A 19096-nucleotide genomic window follows, 5' to 3' on the forward strand; every position below is an offset into this window, starting at 1 on the left:
GATCATGACCTGAGCGCAAGGCAGACTCTTAACCTACTGAGCCACCCAGGCACCTGATGAAACTTTCTTTATGGGATACTTAGGTATTAAAATGGAAACATGTTAACTGGAATTAAAATAAAACCTTAAAAAAATAAAATGGAAACACAAATGAACCAAGGAACAGATGCAAATTACAAAAATGGCTCCACCTTTGTCACTTAAAAATACAAGTAAAATTATAAATTTTTACCTTTTAATTGTCGATCAAAAAGCATGATAATACTCTTTGTAGCTGAGGATGTGGGGAAATGCATTCCCAGACCTGATTCAGTGTAAATTAGTACAACCTCTTTGGAAGGCAGCACCATTTGAAGTTACAAGAATGAAAAACCACCTCAAAATCTAGCATTGGAAGCTAGTCCTACAAATTATGGAATATCCTTAGAAAGGAATACCAGGCAAAAAGACTAAAGTAATCCAAAAGTATTACTGAGGAAGAATGGCCAAAAAGGATGTGAAAACATATACCCATGCTGAAGCCAGAAATTCCAACTGTCTTCAGCTCAATCTAACTCGGAAATCTAATGATTGATTAGATTAGTTAAGCAAAAAGATAAAATTTTCATCATCTTTGGAACGATACCCCAAACTAGGAACAGTGGTTGCCTGTGGGCAGAAGGGAGACACTAAAATCTCAGTGGAAAAAAAAGGCTTGCTTTCCACCACATAATCGTTTGTACTACTGGATTTTTTTGGTCATGTGCATTTATTAACTAAAAAAAGAAAAAAAGGCCTTCCTTCTGAGGATTCATAGAAAGGCATCACAGTGCCCATAAGCCCCTGGAATTGATATACAGAAATGTATATGTACGTTTTTACAGCTTGCTGAGGGGAAAAGGTCTGTAGATTGACAGAAGTGGTTCATTGACCTTGCCACAAATGTATGAAGCATGTCTGGATAACCATTACCCTATTGGCACTAGCCCTCTATTGCTCAAACAGCCCTGAAAGCACCCTACTCATAACTGTAAGGGGCTTACCACATGCTGGGTCCTGTCTGTGGCATGTAACACACTCTAGTTGAATCCTCACAGCCACCAGAGCTTAAAACGGGTGTCGGTACAGATCACGGTCTGCTGGGACCGCAGCCCACCCAGCTCTGTTACATATCAGTACAAAGCTGATCTTGTTTGGGGACTGCTGAATGCTTTCATGAAGCAAGATCTTCCCCTTGCCCTGACAAACCCAGGAAACAGGTACTTTTTATTCTCCCCATTGTATAGATGAAAAACAGAGGCTCAGAGTAACTCCCTAACTTGACCCAAGATCACAAAGCTACTAACACCAACATTTATAGCCACCCCCAACTCTTAGGCACTCCATGATACCCCCTTAACATGGGCCCAGAGCCCCTTTTCCAAACAAATTCATCTGGACACAAAACTAATTGCAAGAGATCTGTTGACTTTACAAATGTATTTTTATTTTACAAAAAAAAAATCACTACAGTAGGATTATTTAAAATAGGACACACTGAATTTAAAATAGCATTTGTTTCACAAAAATACTTGCAACATGACTTTTCAGAAAAATACCCAGTGCATAAACCTTAGGTACATGGCAGAAATATATGTTTAATGTCTTTATTTGTTTTATAAAAAAGGATAAGGGCATTTTCAAAGTACTTCTATAACCATGTCTCACCTGTTCCAACAAACCAAGGAAGGAAAATGAACAGGTGTTACTTATAAGGAAACCAAAGTTCCAGAAATTAAATAATTGATTTGAATAGCAACAGAACTGGACATAAAACTAGCTCTGATTCTTCATTCACCCATAAATAACACATACTCTCAAAATAAAAGCTCCACTAAAAATATTAGCATTAGTGGGATGGGACAATAAAGGTGCTGAGTAGGCATTAAATAAATATCTGTGGGTTACAAGATTTCTGAGAGAGACGTGGAAAACCTGCAGAGCTCTTTGCCAGGTGTCTGGCATTTGTAAACTCCAGACTGTGAATGAAGAACTGTGCTGGGACACAAGTTGAGAATCTTTCAGGCCATGGAAGTTTGCAGGTGGTTGTCGGCAAATAGGACCCAGAAGACTTAACTTTGGAAAGTGCAACTGACAATCCTCCCTCAGTTCTTGAGGGGTGTGAGCTGAGTAACAGTATTACCACATACATCCCAAAACCACAAAATTGCCCACATCCTGGGCCTATGGACCAGGGTTTCCACTTCGGTCTCCTGATCCCCAGCTCTGATTGACAAATCCCAGAAAGAACGATGACTTCATGGATTTTAGTGTCTTAAAAAGCTGAGGTCCCTTCTTCCCTAATTCACTCTGGCAAGATGGAAGCTTCTCTCCCTGGTCCAGGAAAGCTGGTGTTTGGTATTTCCTGGGAGATTATGATTCTGCCTCAGATCTTTTTCTTGATTTGGTGTTTGTCTTTCTAATCGAGGATAAGCTGTGCTCTGGTCATCAGGGGCCAAAAAGCTCAATGCTGTCCAGTTTCCCTTCTTTGTAGAACACGATATTCTCCATCAGTTTCTTTTTGGCCTCATTGATCTCGATTCTCCGTGAAGTCTCTGTAGCTGATGTTCAGAAAGTTTAAAGAAATATCTTCAACAAAAGGCATTTGGAAATAGTTACTATTATTATAGTTCTTAGAAAGTCAGACTTGCTCAGTTTCTCACTTAAATCAGATTTCTGAATCAAGCCCTGAGCATAATGAGCATTTTCATTATTTCTGCCTTTGCAGTGAAGTCCCACCACCTGCCCCCACTTTTCTGAAAGGAGGGGGCTTCCATACTCCTTCCATGGATGGGAGAGGTTGGGATGAACATTTACACCCCCTCTTTCTTTTCCCTCCTCTCTCCTCCCAGTGGGAGGAGGAGCAATAGGAATGGTAAAGCCTGGGACATTCATTAAGCCATGTTTATTAGGGGAGAGGGACACTGTATTGAAAAGGCCTCCCAAATTTTTATTTCAGAAGGAAGCCTGGAATATTTGGAAAGGAGAGACAGAGATAGTAAGAGTTTTGACTTGGTCCCTAAGTACAATGGGGAGCCACACAAGGGCTTTAAATAAGAGGTGGCATGAGTTGTTTTCAAAAACCACTCTGGGGGCACCTGGGCAGCTCAGTCATTAAGCGTCTGCCTTCGGCTCAGGTCATGATCCCAGGGTCCTGAGATCGAGCCCCGCATCGGGCTCCCTGCTCGGCGGGGAGCGTGCTTCTCCCTCTCCCACTCCCCCTGCTTGTGTTTCCTCTCTCGCTGTGCCTCTCTGTCAAATAAAAAAATAAAATCTTTAAAAAAAAAAAACACTCTGAAGATAAAAAATTAAAATAAAATAATAAAATAAAAAATAAAAACAAGGAAGGGAGGACACAGGAAGGCTGTGTGGTCATCCAGCAAGAGGACAGTAGCTTAGTTAAGGGGGGAGGGGCGCGAGGCAATGCAGAGAAGCAGATGGAGCTGATAGATATTTAGGCCAATGAATACACTAGGTGATGGACTGGACATAAGGGGCCAGAGAGAGAGGGAGGTATCAAGGATGACCCCCATCCGAGGTTTCTTTGTGTGCAGTCTGCTGGTAGGTGAACGGCTGAATAATCAAGGAAGGCATGAATGAGAGCAATAGAAGGAATAAATGATGGGCTGAGTTAGAGACACATGAATGAGCTTGCATATGCACTCAGATCTCCCCACGCTTACCATCCTGGGGAGGCTCCAGCCTGGCAGAGGCCACAGAGAAGGAGTCTGCCGGCACTCCGACACACACCTGCAGCCTGCCTTCTCCATCCTCTGTTGAAGGGAGTGAGGCGGCAGCCCCAGCCCCAGGTGCTACCCTCATGGAGGAGGAGGCCTCAAGGCTGGAATTGTCCACGTCGTCTGTTTCTTCTGGGGTATTGGAGAAAGAGCCTGTGCCCTCAGAAAGCCCACTCAAAGGGAGCAACGTCTCCTGACCTCTGAGCTGCTTTTCCACAGCCGCTACAGAGCCACACACCTTGGGGAGAAGAGAGACAAAAATTCTTTCTGAAATCGGGGCGCCTGGATGGCTCAGTCCGTTATGCATTGGACATTTTATCTCAGCTAGGTCTTGATCTCAGGGTTGTGAGTTCAAGCCCCATGTTGGGCTCCATTCTGGGCATGGAGGCCTACTTTAAAACAAAACAAAACAAAACAAAAACCTCTTTCTGAAATCAAAAAGTTTACAGGTATCCCAGGCCTCTGGAAAAACAATGAAGAATCCAATGTTGATTCTTATTGCTTTGTCTGGAAGAACAGCGAAAGCCCTTTGAACAGAGCTGAACTTGCCCCCATCCACCCTAGCCATAGATGAGAGCACATGACCAAGATGGACCAATCGCTGTATCCCATTCCTCTGACACATTAATGATCCAGGTTTGGGCACGTGACCCAAGCTGGCCAATTAGAATCCTTCTCTGGGATTTTTCTACCTAAAGCTTGCTGAGGAAGGACTCCCGATTCCTTTCTAGTGGTTGACCCAGACTCTCCACCCACAAAGAAAACCCATTCACAGTAGGAAAAAGTGGAGACCCCTATAAAGAATAAAGCAGGGGCAAGAGATGGAGAAGTGGGACACAAGCACAGAGACACAGATAAATGCACCTTTGCTGGTGGAGACCCTGCGTCTAGCTGGCCTAGCAATGCCTGTCCTGTGTGCTGTTGGGTTACATGAGCCAATAGATTCATTCATTAATTGATCGTTCGTTCACTCATTCATATACTCCCTCCCAATCTCCCTTGCTGTGTGAGTGTGTGTGTGTGTGTGTGGGTGTGTGTGTGTGTGTGAGAGAGAGAGAGAGAGAGACTAAGAGTTTGACCTGAGTTCTATCACTTTGAACTGGAAATGCCCTAAGTAATATAGATATTACTTGCCCTTGAGGGCATTTCTAATTAGGGAGGTTAGGAAATCAGAAGGAGGCAGGGAAGGAATGTTTCTTCTTTACACACACACACACACACACACACACACAAAGGGCATACAAGCATACCCTTTTTTTTTTTTTAAGATTTTATTCATTTATTTGAGAGAGAGAATGAGATAGAGAGCATGAGAGGGGGGATGGTCAGAGGGAGAAGCAAACTCCCCGCCGAGCAGGGAGCCCAACGCAGGACTCGATCCCGGGACTCCAGGATCATGACCTGAGCCAAAGGCAGCTGCCCAACCAAGTGAGCCACCCAGGCGCCCATACAAGCATACCCTTAATAACAATGACACATCTCACTTGCTCAGCACCTTTGCAATTTACAAAGAACTTTTGACACAAAATGCACAATGAGTTTTTATAGGTTAAAAAATTAAAAGATCAGAGAAGCTGGGGTGCCTGGGTGGCTCTGTCAGTTAAGCGTCTGCCTTCGGCTCAGGTCATGTTCCCAGGGTCCTGGGATCAAGTCCCCCCTGCTTCCCCCGTGCTCAGCGGGAAGCCTGCTTCTCCCTCTGCCTCTGCCTGCTGCTCCCCCTGCTTGTGCTTTCTCTCTCTCTCTCTCTGTCAAATAAATAAATAAAATATTTTTAAAAATAAAGATCAGAGAAGTTAAGTTCCTTGTCTAAGGCTGCTTAGCCAGTAGATAGCAGAGCTGACCACTGGCCCTAGGCTTACTTGTCTTCAAGTTCATGACCCAGATGACCTCTCATCTTCCTAGTTTATTTGTGAAATACTGAGGGCAAGGACAATTTCTCATTCCTCTTTGTATACTTCAAATGCCCTATCCCCTTTATTCTACACAACAAATACCTCCGCATCCTTCAAGGTCCAGTTCAAATGTCACCTCTTGAGACAAATCTTCACAGTATATGCTCAATAAATATTTGTCAAGCTAAAAGCTACATTCCCTTGAAGCTATGTGTGGCCATGTCACTAGATTATGGCCTATGGAGTGTGAGAAAAAGTGATGTGTGCATTTCCAGGTCACACCTTTAAAAGGCAGGGAATGGGGATGCCTGGGTGGCTCAGTCGGCTAAGAGTCTGCCTTCGCTCAGGTCATGATCCCAGGGTCCTTGCTCAGTGGGGAGCCTGCTTCTCCCTCTGCCTGCTGCTTCCCCTACTTGTGCTCTCTGACAAGTAAATATATAAAATCTTAAAAAAAAGGGGCGGGTAGGGAGTGTGTTCTCTTTCTCTTAACCCCCTGTTCAGTGGCTGGAATGCAGATGTGATGGCCTGAGCTAGAGCAGCCATCTTAGACTCTGAACTGGAAGCCACACAGTAAGGATAGCAGAGCAACAATACAAAGGGAACCTGGGGTCCCCAATAAAGTGGCACTGTCACATCAGCTCTGAACTCCCTACAGTCAAGGGGTTAAGCTAAAGAGAATAAACTTCTTTCTCATTTAAAACACTGGATTTTGGAGTCTCCTCATTATAGCAGCTTTTCTGAGTGTCCTTTAACTGAGACAATGAACAAAAGAACAAAATAAATGAAGAGAGGAAAGCCTGAAAGGAGGAATAAGTGGTTAGGGGAGGGAGATCTTTTCAGAACATAAATCTGATTATGTCTTGCCCCTGCTTCAAACCCCTAGTGTCTTCCTCAAAATCCTAACTGTGCCTGCAAAGCCCTCAATTACAGGGCTCCTCCTTCCTCAGCAGCCCCACCACAAGCCACTCTTCCCCACGTACTTTTTGTTCTAGCCACTCTGACCTTTCAGACCCTTGACCAAGCCAGGCTTTCTCTCACCTCAGGCCATTTGCATGAGCTGTTCCATCTGCTTGGATTGCTCTTTATCTGCTTACACATCACTTCCTCAGGGAAAGTCCCCCTGGGTGGGGCCCCATCACATGCCATCCCAATGCTCCTCACCTAGATGATCACTGTGCATTGTCTGAGAGCTCCAGGAAAGTAAAACTGGGCCTGCCTTCTTCACCGATTTATCCCCCAGGGCCCAGCACACAAGTGCTGAATGACTGACTGAGTGCTGCACCACTCAGGCACTTAGGGAACACCCCAGGTGAAGAACAATGACTTGGGTCTTGAGTCGAGGGTCTCTAGCTCCTGCCACGTCATAGTGCAAGATGGTGAACAAGGGAATGAACCAGGAGTCCAGAGGGCTCTGACAGAAACTCACTCTGTGGCCTCATCTTCTCTTCTTTGGAACTTTACTTCCTAGAAAATGGCAGGCTAGGGCTATAGCAGTGGTGTTTGAAGATTTTTTTTTTTCCCGCTACTAAAACTTCCCTCAGATAAAATACTGAGAATCCAATATGATTATGTGAAGTGAAAGGGGGTGTCTGGTGGTAGTCATGCATGGGGCCTGCAGCTCCCCAAACCCTCTTGCTGACGAAAGCAATTCCTGAGGTAACTTCAAGGCACCCCTCTCTGCCAGAAACCACTTGAAAATCACTCAGCTAGGGCGCCTGGGTGGCTCAGTTGATTAAGCGACTGCCTTCGGCTCAGGTCATGATCCCAGAGTCCCGGGATCGAGTCCCACATCGGGTTCCCGGCTCAGCGGGGAGCCTGCTTCTCCCTCTGACCTTCTCCCCTCTCATGCTGTTTCTCTCTCTCTCTCTCTCAAATAAATAAATAAAATCTTTAAAAAAAAAAAGAAAAAGAAAAAGAAAATCACTCAGCTAGATGGTCTCAAAGAATCCTCTCGGGCAGCTATTTTGTCCTTAGAAATATCTAGCAGTGGTGCCCAAATTTACACTTGTTACCATGGAAACCACCACTCTATACCGCATCCATAGGAAAATGTTTTATCTCCTAATGTGGTTGATTTCTGGAGTATCTGCCTAAGCCCAGGGGCTAAAGATGCTCCCTTCCTCTGGGACTTAGCCCTTTCCGTCTTTCTGGGGTAGACCCCCTGACCACTAGGTTTATATACTGGACCCCACTCCCCTCACCTTACCTGATTGGCCAACAGGTGGACTACTGACTCTAGGTAGGCCAAACAGGCTCTCTCAATGAGAAACTGGAATTGGGACCTGGAGACTTGATCGCTCAGTGGGGGTAGAACCATAACATACAAACAATACAGAGAGCCATATCCCCTAGCCAAGAGGATAGAGTCGAGGAAAAGGGAGTCTACAGACAAGAGAGGAGGAATCAAGCCGATTCAGAGAAAGCAGTGTTCTGTTAACATCTGAGCCTGGGACCCTGGGCCCCCCAAGGCCCGCAGCACACCACCCTCAGGCCCCTGAGCTGCCCTTACCCATTCGCTTCCCTACTTGGCTTCTATGAGCTCCAATATGAGCTGTTGCTTGCAACCAAATACAGCCCTGGTTTATGAAGCGACTTCTAGGTAAAGGCCTCAACCCTGAGCCATACCCCAGTTCCTGGTAAAGCAGAACCATGCGGCCACCAGGACAGGAGGCCCACCCGACCCAGGGCAGGGCCCATGGCCAGGGCGGTAGGAGAATGGGGCTCACATCAGCCAAGCTGGCGTTCCGTCTCCTCAGGCAGAGGCAGGCGGCCATGGCCAAGGCCTCGGCGCAGTCGTCCAGCAGCCGCCCGGCTCCCTTCTCCAGGTACTTCTGGCAGATCTCCTTAGCCATCACCGTTTCCACGCCGGTCTTCCTGCCGCACAGCGAGGGGCTGCTGCTGGGGACTGCACTGAGGAGTAAATCCTTCTGCGGGAAGAAGAGGATAAGCACCCCCGTGTGAGCTGCAGGGATGCGGGGTTGCACCGCACTTGTGTCCCAACCGCCCCCGTGACGGCGCCAGACCTGCAAAACCTCGAGGAAAACAGGATTTTAAGAAAGAAATGCAAGGATCCGGGGCGCCTGGGTGGCTCAGTCGTTAAGCGTTTGCCTTCGGCGCGGGTCATGGTCCCAGGGTCCTGGGATCGAGCCCCGCGTCCGGCTCCCCGCTCGGCCGAGAGCCTGCCTCTCCCTCTCCCCCTCCCCCTGCTTGTGTTCCTGCTCTCACTGTCTCTCTGTCAGATAAATAAATAAAATCTTTAGAAAAAAAAAATTTTTAAATACATATATTTATGTAAAAATATATAGCATATTTATATAATATAAATTATGTTTCACAATATTTCATAAGTATATATGTATTTGCAAATATATGTTACAAATATATTAAATACATTGATTATATATATTAAATATATTATAAGGAAATGTGTAATTTAATTATGTATAATACTGATATAATATATAGTGCATTAATCCATTATATTAACATGAAATATTGATATTTATGTTTTTATATTTGTGATATATTTATTGTATAAATAATAAAACATTTATATATACATTTTCCATGTATATTCTATTTGTTATATATGTTTTGTTTTTTGTTTTTTGAGAGTGAGAGAGCATGAGCAAAGGGAGAGGCAGAGGCAGAGGCAGAGGGAGAAGCAAACTCCCCACTGAGCCTGGAGCCCAACGTGGGGCTTGATCCCAGGACTCCAGAATCATGACCTGAGCCAAAGACAGACGCTTAATCCACTGAGCCACCCAGGCATCCCTCTATTCTCTTTTTTATACCTTCCTGTACTTACTAAATGTTCTACAAGCTTAGAAAATTTTAAATTAAAAGTTTTTTGTTTGCGTTGTTTTTAATGTCAAGAGTTCCCACTTTCCCATCCGTAGCTATGGCCATCAGAAACCCCAGATTTTGTGACAATCTGGCACCTGCTGACCTTTCCCATCTCATCTCCTCCCTCTGTGACTCACTGTACTCAGTCACTCTGGCTTCTTTCTGTTCTTGGAAGCACCTAAACTCATCCTGCCCCAGGGCCTTTGCACTTGCTGTTCCCTCTGCCTAGAATGCTCCTCCTCTAAATCTCACCACATCCTGGGCGCCTGGGTGGCTCAGTCGGTTAGGTGACTGCCTTCGGCTCAGGTCATGATCCTGGGTCCCAGGATCGAGTCCCACATTGGGCTCCCTGCTCAGCGGGGAGTCTGCTTCTCTCTCTGACCCTCCCTCCTCTCATGTGCTCTCTCTCTCTCTCTCTCTCTCATTCTTGCTCTCTCAAATAAATAAATAAAATCTTTAAAAAATCAATCAATCAATCAATCAATCTCACTACATCCTAGTCCCGGGCTCCTGGGACATCGAGTCCCACAATGGGCTCCTTGCTTCGCAGGGAGCCTGCTTCTCCCTCTCCTTCTGCCTGCCGCCACTCTGCTTGTGCTCTCTCTCTCTCTCTAATAAATAAATAAAATCTTAAAAAAAAAAAAGAAAGAGACTGTTCAAAACAACTGGCCTGAAAGAATGATAGAAACAGAGGCTCACCATCCGACTCCCCCACAGTGAAATTGTGGATCTCATCTGGCAAGAGTCATCAGGAGATGCTAAGAACACTCACAGGTAGGGTGATGAGGGAACTTAGGGATTGGGGGAGTCAGCAACTCCACCTGGACCCACTGATGAACCTCAGCACTGTTAGGAGGAGGACCTGCTATGCGCCTCATGTTGTGATGCTGTGGGAAGCACCAGGCATCACCCAGGAAACAGCACTGATCATGAATCTAACCAAGTCTCAGCACAAGAGGTAGAGAGAAACAAGTTAAGAATACCACAAGAATGGGAGGTGGGGGCTGGGTGCCTCAGTCAGCTGAGCATCTGACTCTTGGTTTTGGCTCAGGTCGTGATCTCAGGGGCATGAGATTGAGCCCCTTGGTTGGGTTCTGTGCTTGGCATGGAGTCAGCTTGAGATTCTCTCCCTCTGCTTCTGCCCCTTCCCCCACTCACACACATGTGTGCTTTCTCTCTCTCCCTCTCTAAATGAATTTTTTTAAGTCTTTAAAAAAAAAAAGATACCACAAGGATGTAAAAATCCAGAACATGAGAGACTTACAGAACAAATGACTCACTTTATGCAAAAATGCAATGATATATGAAAAGAAAACACGGGAAGGGGTGCAGTTGGAGAACAGAAGAGTTTCAAGTGCTGCCTGGCTGGCTCAATCAGAAGAGCATCTGGCTCTTAGTCTCAGAGGTCATGAGTTTGAGCCCCACATGGGGTGTAGAAATCTCTTAAATAATTAAAAAAAAAACTTAAACACTTAAAAAAAAAAAGCTCTACTCCTCTTCATCAGTTTGAGAGGAAGCATCTTTCCTGACTTGATGTTGAGGCCATTAGAACAGCTGGCTTTTTTTACGTTTCAAGAAACATAGTTATTTGTTTAAAGATGTATTTATTTATTGAGGGGAGGGAGTGGGGGAGGAGCAGAGGGAGACGGAGAGAAAGTCCCACCATAAGTCCCAACATGGGGCCTCATCCCACCACCCCAAGATCGTGACCTGAGCTGAAAGCAAGAGTCAGATGCTTAACCGACTCTGCCACCCAGGCACCCCTTTTTAATTTTTTTTTAAATATTTGTAAGAAACATAATTAATGGTAACATGTGGACTTTGTATCGGTTTCAAACAAACCAACTTTAAAAAGCAATTTTTGAGAAAACTTGGGAAATTTAAACATGGAATGGGCATTAAATGATATTAAGGAATTAAGAAAACTATTTTATGGGTGGAATAACATAATATCTGGGATATGCTTTAAAATACACACACACACACACACACACACACACACACGTTTTTTCATTTATTATTTGAGAGAGAGTGAACGAGCACAAGCTGGGGGAGCGGCAGGCAGAGGGAGAAGCAGGCTCCCTGCAGGGAGCCTTCCTCCCTCTTCCTCTGCTTGCCGCTCTGCCTGCTTGTGCTCTCTCTCTCTCTCTCTCTCTCTGTCAAATAAATAAATAAATACATAAATTTTTTTAAAAAAGAAATAAGAACAGGAAGCAGGGAGAAGGGACTTACTATAAAGTTGCCCAAGGGAATTTTCTGGAATGATGAAAATACTCCATATCTAGATTATGGTGGTGTTGGTTACATAACTGTCCACACTTTCCAAAATTTATACCATTCTGTACACCTCACAAGTGTGAATTATATACCTCAACAGAAATGAACGCACATGTCCACAGTGAGACCCGCACAGAAAAGTACCTGGCATCTACAGGTGTAACGGTCAAAAACTGGGAACACACCAAATGTCCATCAACAGATGAGTGGACACACGGTGGCTCATCCCTGCATGGAACATTACTCAGCAAAACTAAATGAACCATGGACCCATACAAAGAGCATGGGACGTATCTCAGAATAACCATGCTGAGTGGAAAAATCCAGACACCAAAAGAGCCAACTCTCTCTGATTTCATTTATATGAAAGTCCAGAGAGTGGAACCTCGTGCGGTGACAGAAAGCAAATCAGTGGCGGCAGGGGCTGGCAGGGGCTGGCAGGGGCTGGGAGGGGCTGGAGGGCAGAATTACCAAGGACAAGAGGTAGCGTCCAGGGTAGCAGGCACGGTCACAAACATGACTAGGTGACGATTTCACAGATATATACATACGTCAAAATTGATCACGTTATACACTTCATTCTCACTACTTATAAACATTATAAGCCTATTTACAAACAATTTCATGGAATTACCAGGGTGTGTGATTATACTGTAATTTCCTTCACCACCTCCCAACTGAGAGATATTTTACTTGTTTGTAGCTGTTTCCTAACATAAATAATGCTACAGTGAACAGCCATGTCCATCTTTCCTCCCTTGTCTGTATGTGTCCCTCTGTGTACGTGAAATGACCGCATCAGAAGGTACACCCATGTTAAACTTCGATGGAAACCACCCGATGACCTTCGGAAAACACCGTGGCCACTTCGGAAAACACTCCCCCGAGGGTGGAAGAGAGGCCTGCTTCCTCCCACCCCTAGGTGCAAGCAGTTTTCATCTCTGATTTGAATCTTAATAACATGCTCAATCTTCATTTTTTTGTTAAGGTTTTTTAAAAAAATTCTATCCTCCACATTTTTTTTAAAGTAAACTCTACGCCCAACACAGGACTTGAACTCATGACCCCAAGATCAAGAGTCGCGTGCTCCACTGACTGAGCCAGCCAGGCGCCCCTTCCTCCACATTTTTAGAAACCATTAACAAAAACACCGTCTAGGAAATTTCACATAAGTATCTCAAAAGACTCCTCTTGCGATGTTCATCCAGGGAGACCCAAAGGACTGTTAGGGAATTCACCCCAAGAAAACTGTCAGAATATGAGAAACCACCTCAAACTGCCCCAAACCACATCTGAGGTGCCGAAACCCACCTCTTTGTAATATCGGGGGCCCAGTCTCCAAAAGTGGAATGACTTTCTGTGGGTAGGAAGGCCTTCAGCTCCCCACCCCAGGGCCCAGGGGATGTTTTGGGGGCCCAGTCACCAAAAAAAGCCAGCTGATCTAATGGCCTCAACCCTCAAGTCAAGAAAGGTGATTCCTCTCAAACTGATGAAGAGGAGTAAAGCTTTCACAGGATTTGGAACTGTGCAGAAGACATGGGTTCAAATCCCAGTTCCACCACTGATCTCACTGGGGCGGGGGGCGTGACACAAGTCTCTTCACCTTGGCCTTAGTTTTCTCATCTGCGAAATGGGGATGATAATAATCCTGAATTCATATAGCTGGACTGTCATGAGAATTAAACAGTCAGCATAGTGTCGGGGTTAAGAACTCAGGAGCTGCAGTCCAGAAGACCTGATGTGGAAGTCCGGCTCTGCCACTTAGCAAAGCCGAGATCTCGGGTGAACCTCAGAGCCTGCTTGTCTCAAGGGCAGGTGAACGTCATGACCCTGTCAATCTCGGGGGGATTTTGTGATGACTTAGAAAGATAATATATGTAAAGTGCCAAACACAGAGTCTGGCTCTGCTGTTATATTTTTGAAATGACCCTGTATGTGTATATATGTGAAAGATAGTTCTTTGAACCCACAAAATGAAAATTATTGCTTTTATTATAGGAACCTGTTAAAGAGGGCTGACTTTTACCAACTTGAAGACAAATCCTATTTGATTGCCAGATGTGTAGAGAGAAGAAACGGGATTCCCCTAAACATTCTAAGTTCTCTTATCATGAACTTGGCTGACTGGTAAGAGGGCGAGAGGTTAAGGTTACTTTGCAAATCAAACTGCAGACTGAGACCTCATAACCATCTGTAAAATGGGTAGAGTGGAGGTGCTTGCCCTCCTGACCCCCCTCCCCAAAGCCCCCCCCCCAGGAGCTGTGAGCCAGAAGTGACTGGTTCCCTTACCAGGTAAACGGGGCTTCGGTTGTTATCCATTGCAGGGATGCCAGTGAGGACCTCAGCTAGCACCTGGAGAGAACATGCAGTTAGCACAGTTCAGACACTCATGCAAAAGTTCAGGCAGGAGATTCGGGCCAAGAGCAACGATTCTTCTTAGTAATAAAGGCTGAGCTCCAGGCCCGGCTCTGCCATTTACCAGTACAGACACTTGCCCCAAATTGGGAACATGGGAATATCACTAAATACCTCCTCCTAACTAAACACACCACCCAGCTGCTAGTAGAAGGTTTGAATGAATAGCAAGTCAGGGAGGATGGAAAACCAAACGTGTGCGTATTACCGTCAGTTTTGCATGTATAAGTATATCCAAATAAATATATAATATGTATGTTTATATACGCATACTATATACTTATATAAAAATATGTATGTATATATAAATATGTGTATGTGTAAATATGTATATTTACACACACATACTACATATTTATATATAAATGTGTATATACACATACACATATACACATTTTTCTATATATACATGTATCTACACACACACACACACACACACACACACACACACTATATTTTAAAGATCATTTCATTTAAAGACCCATCAGAAATGGTAAGCAGGCTGGGCGCCTGGGTGGCTCAGTTGGTTAAGCGTCTGCCTTTGGCTCAGGTCATGATCCCAGGGTCCTGGGATGGAGTCTTGCATCGGGCTCCCTGCTCATCGGGGAACCTGCTTCTCCCTCTGCCTGCCGCTCCCCCTGCTTGTGCTCTCTCTCTCTGACAAATAAATACATAAATACATCTTAAAAAAAAAAAAGAAATGGTAAGCAGGCGTTGCTACGTCAATCTCAGGGAAAGGAGGAATCCATGTATGTAAGACTAGTCTACACAGAAAGTCTCAGCAACAACTAAAGCATGTTTCCTCCTAGGACTTTATTCACATGATCTGTTCATTAATTCACCCACTCACAGAAGGAGCACAACCCTGCACCAGTGTGAGACACCACAACGTTGACAAACCACGATACATGTCTTAATAAAGGGGAAACCTGCTTTGAACAGAAATTCTCAGCGGAGCATAGTGGTTAAGGACTCTACAGTCAGGCCTGCCTGGGTTCAAATTCTGACTCTCTTAATCGCTAAATGACAAAAATCTGAGCCTGCATCCTTACCTGGTAAATGGTGAGCTGGTTGTGAATATAAGGGAGTGAGCACCCCACCCTTCGCTTCAAATCTCTCTCCCACAACCTCCCTCGAAGCAAGTCAGAATACAGTCACTTGACTGCCAAGAAATTCTCCATCCCCAGAGGAAGGGCCTGCTGGGTTAATCACAGACCGGCAGTGGCCAGCAGGGGGCAGCAGAGGGCACCCTGCAGCAAGTGGGTGGGCGCACCCTGAAAAGGGATTCTCAACCAGCTCCTGCCAGGAAGGGAGGGAAGAACAAGGGAAAAAGAATAAACACACATTCCCTCTGCCCCTTCCACAGGCAGGCTCTGCGCTGAACCTTTTAGAGAGGTCATACAGTGCTTGGGGGAGAAAAAAAAAAAAAAACACTGAGAGGCACCTGGGTGGCTCAGTCAGTTAAGCGTCTGCCTTCAGCTCAGGTCATGATCCCAGGGTCCTGGGATCAAGTCCCGTATCGGGTTCCCAGCTCAGCAGGACACTTGCTTCTCCCTCCGCCTGCCGCTCCCCCTGCTTGTGTGTGCTTTCCCACTCTCTCTCTCTGACAAATAAATTAAATCTTAAAAAAAAAAAAAAACAACCCACTGAGAAATGCAGTGTTCCCAACAGGAGGAATCAGAGTTCAAAATCATACCGTCAGCTAGTGGCTGAGCTGAGAAAGAGTGAAGGGAGCCAGTGGGCATGGAATGCATAAATTAATTTAAAAAATTCTTACAGCAAGAGCTGAGTTAAAAAGTCAAAGGGCAAGAGGCGCCTGGGTGGCTCAGTCAGTTGAGCGTCTGACTCTTGATTTCAGCTCAGGTCATGATCTCAGGGTCGTGCAATGGAGCCTCACATCGGGCTCAGGGCTTAGCACTCAGCATAGAGTCTGCTTGGGATTCTGTCTCTCTCTCCCTGGGCCCCTCCCCCTCCCCATACACACTCCCTCTCTCTCTATAATAAATAAATAAAATTAAAAAAAAAAAAGAGCAGGCACCTGGGTGGCTCAGTCGGTTAAGCTTCAGACTCTTGGTTTCAACTCAGATCATGACCTCTCATGTTGTGATGTTGTGATATCGAGCTTGGCACTGGGCTCTGTGCTGAGCCTGGAGCCTGCTTAAGATTCTCTCTCCTCTCCCTCTGCCCCTCCCCTCTACACACTCACACTCTCTCTCTTTAAAAAAAAAAAGTCAGGGGTAAACAAAATCAGGAGTGCGAGTGTGAAGGTAGGAATACCACAACAATAATCATCTTGATAAGTGTAGGGTACTCTAACTGTATACATTATCTTATTAATCTCCATATATGTCACTATCCCATTTTACAGAGGACAAAACAGCCCAGAGTTATAGGTGAGGTACCCGAGGTCACACAGCTGAAAGTAACTAAGCTGGGACTCAAACCCACACTTTTAAGCTCTACACTGGATTGCCTGGCAGCCTCAGCGTTCAGTCCTGCTGGTTTTTAGAAGAGCAGGAGCCTGGGCTAGCCCCACTGAGCTTCACTGAGCCCCTCACAGTGGAGCTGATGGGGGCAAGGAAACCAGAAGAGCCCATGGGAGACAGAAGGAAGAAGGAAGTAGAATCTGGCATCTGGAGGTCAGGATCAGAGCAGAAGGTGGCTCGGGAGGGCACTAGGGGGAGAGGTGGACGGACAAGAGACGGAGCAGAGAGAGAGGAAGCACAGAGTTTGAGGGTAGAGAGGAAGAGAGAGGGCACGGTCCGAGAGGCAGCTGTTTGCTCTTGGCAAAGGCCGGCCAAAGACTGTCGCTTTTCTCAGCCAGCATTTCCCAGACTGGGTTCCATGGGACACTGGTGTGGAGAGACTGAGGAAACAAAGTTCCACAGTCAAATGAATTTGGGAAGTGCTGCGTACCATTTGCCCAGCTGTGGTGAATTCACAATTAAATTAGATTAAAGGCTCATTACCATATTAAAGTCTCTGATTAATTTTGTGGTAAAGAGATCTGCTTGACTCTGCTTAACCCAGCATTGGTCATACCTATTTGGCCACAAAACCCTTTAAATACATCAAACCTACAGAGACCTCAAGGGTGTTCCATAGAATGTACTTTGGAGACTGCTATACTCAGACCATGAGCTCCTGGGGGAAGGACTGTGTTTTAGTGATATTTTTATTCCAACTGCCTAGCACACAGTGATGACAGGACGGTGGTGGTGAGGAGGGAGGGGGGATGCATAGGTGGATACTGAATGGACGAGTGGCAGTTGAATGAATGGATATTGGATGAAGAGTTGAATGGATGACTGTACAGATGGATGGACAAAACGAAGAGACAACTGGATAGACAATTAGATGGCTGGCTGGCTGGGAAACAGAGAAGAAAGGAGCTTCACAGAAGCTGCTATACTTCAAGGGTTGGCAACTTTTTCTGTAACATGCCAGACAGTATTTTAGGCTTTGTGGGCCACAAACCAAATCTCTGTCACATATTCTTCTTTTTTTTACAGATTTCATTTATTTATCTGTGAGAGAGTATGAGCAGGGGGAGGGGCAGAGGGTAGAGGGAGAAGCAGGCTCCCCACCGCAGGAAGCCCGACGAGGAGCTCAATCCCAGGACCCCAAGTTCATGACCTGAGGCGAAGTCGGACGCTTAAATGACCGAGCCACCCAGGCGCCCCACATATTCTTCTTTTATAAGCAGTATTATTACATCTTTTATAAATGTAAAAACTATTCTTAGTTATAAGCTGTACAAAATATGCCCTGGGCCATAGTTTGCCAACCCCTGCTATATTTTGATGGACTCTATCTAGGGGCCTCTATTATATCTTCTGCTTACAAAGGAGCTGTGGGAAGGACAAATAAGGACAGGCCCAAGGCCAAGCAGAGAAGGGAGCTCTTACGATTCCACAGCTGAAGATGTCCACTCGTTTTGTCAGCTGCCCCACCCTGATGAAATCTTCCGGCAGATATGCAGCAGAGGCCTGGAAAACGTGAGTCTTCATCATGGTATATTTTGACCTCTTGTTGTTAGGACACAGGTGAGCCACTGGATGAGCCAGCTTGGGGGTGAAGTTTTGGTCTAGCAAAACATTGGAGCTGTGGAAAAGAAAGCAGAGAGAGGGGCGCCTGGGTGACTCAGTTGATAAACTTCTGCCTTTGGCTCAGGTCATGATCCCAGGGTCCTGGGATCGAGCCCCGCATCGGGCTTCCTGCTCGCTGGGAAGCCTGCTTCTCCCTCTCCCACTCCCCCTGCTTGTGTTCCTGCTCTCGCTATCTCTCTCTGTCAAATAAATAAATAAAATCTTTAAAAAAAAAAAAAAGGAAGAAAGCAGAGAGAACTTTCTCACTTGGAGCTGGACAAGAAGAGGTTGCCATGGAGAGCCTTTCGGAAAACAACTTCATGATAAGCAGCATTGGCCCCGGCAAGTTAAGGGTCACTTTAGACCCACCGTCTGGATTTTCTGAGCCAGTCCTGGTAAGGGAAGGGAGTGGCAACCCACTCCCACCAGCAAAGGAGGATGGAGCTAAGATTAGTTGTGCTGCCCCAGGAATGGCATTTGGGGTAGCCAACAAGGTGCGGCCTTCCTGGCCCCCACAGATGTCAAACCCTCATCAACTGCAGCTTGCTAAGACCGTGGGCTATGCAGGCTTGGTCCCCTCTGAAACTGTTCTGACCCCAGCTCTGGCCCGACTGACTCGAGTCTAAATGCCACCATCCTCTGTGACTGGTCCTGCCCAGAGCATGGGGAATACGAAGAACAATAAAAATATTCTTGGACCTAGGCATCTGACCTATGGGAGTCAACACTCTCAGAAGGTACTCCAAAGGAAAAAACAGACAACAAGCAAGAACACAACTAAGTTACACGTGTAAAAATAATCAAACTAGGGCGCCTGGGTGGC

General features: G+C 45.7%; 1 protein-coding gene across 4 annotated transcripts in view; it reads right to left on the reverse strand.

The window, feature by feature from the left end:
• Positions 1 to 1467: 1467 nt before the first annotated feature.
• IRAK2 (interleukin 1 receptor associated kinase 2) overlaps positions 1468 to 19096 on the reverse strand; it is a 63077-nt gene continuing 45448 nt past the window's right edge. For 3 of the 4 annotated variants that reach the window (XM_028101645.2, XM_028101647.2, XM_028101644.2), the window contains 5 exons: positions 18094 to 18289; positions 14060 to 14122; positions 8374 to 8574; positions 3702 to 3993; positions 1469 to 2579 (listed from right to left, as the gene is read on the reverse strand). In XM_028101645.2, the coding sequence (XP_027957446.1) occupies positions 2467 to 2579; positions 3702 to 3993; positions 8374 to 8574; positions 14060 to 14122; positions 18094 to 18289 (865 nt within the window). In that variant the 3' untranslated portion in view covers positions 1469 to 2466. Of the gene's footprint in view, positions 2608 to 3701; positions 3994 to 8373; positions 8575 to 14059; positions 14123 to 18093; positions 18290 to 19096 lie in introns of all 4 variants that reach the window. The other variant, XM_028101646.2, reaches the window with a different exon arrangement.

Source organism: Eumetopias jubatus, unplaced genomic scaffold (assembly GCF_037043125.1).
Source record: "Eumetopias jubatus isolate StellerSeaLion01/CBP00866 unplaced genomic scaffold, mEumJub1_p1.0 scaffold_1, whole genome shotgun sequence".
In the NCBI taxonomy this organism is placed as follows: Eukaryota; Metazoa; Chordata; class Mammalia; order Carnivora; family Otariidae; genus Eumetopias; species Eumetopias jubatus.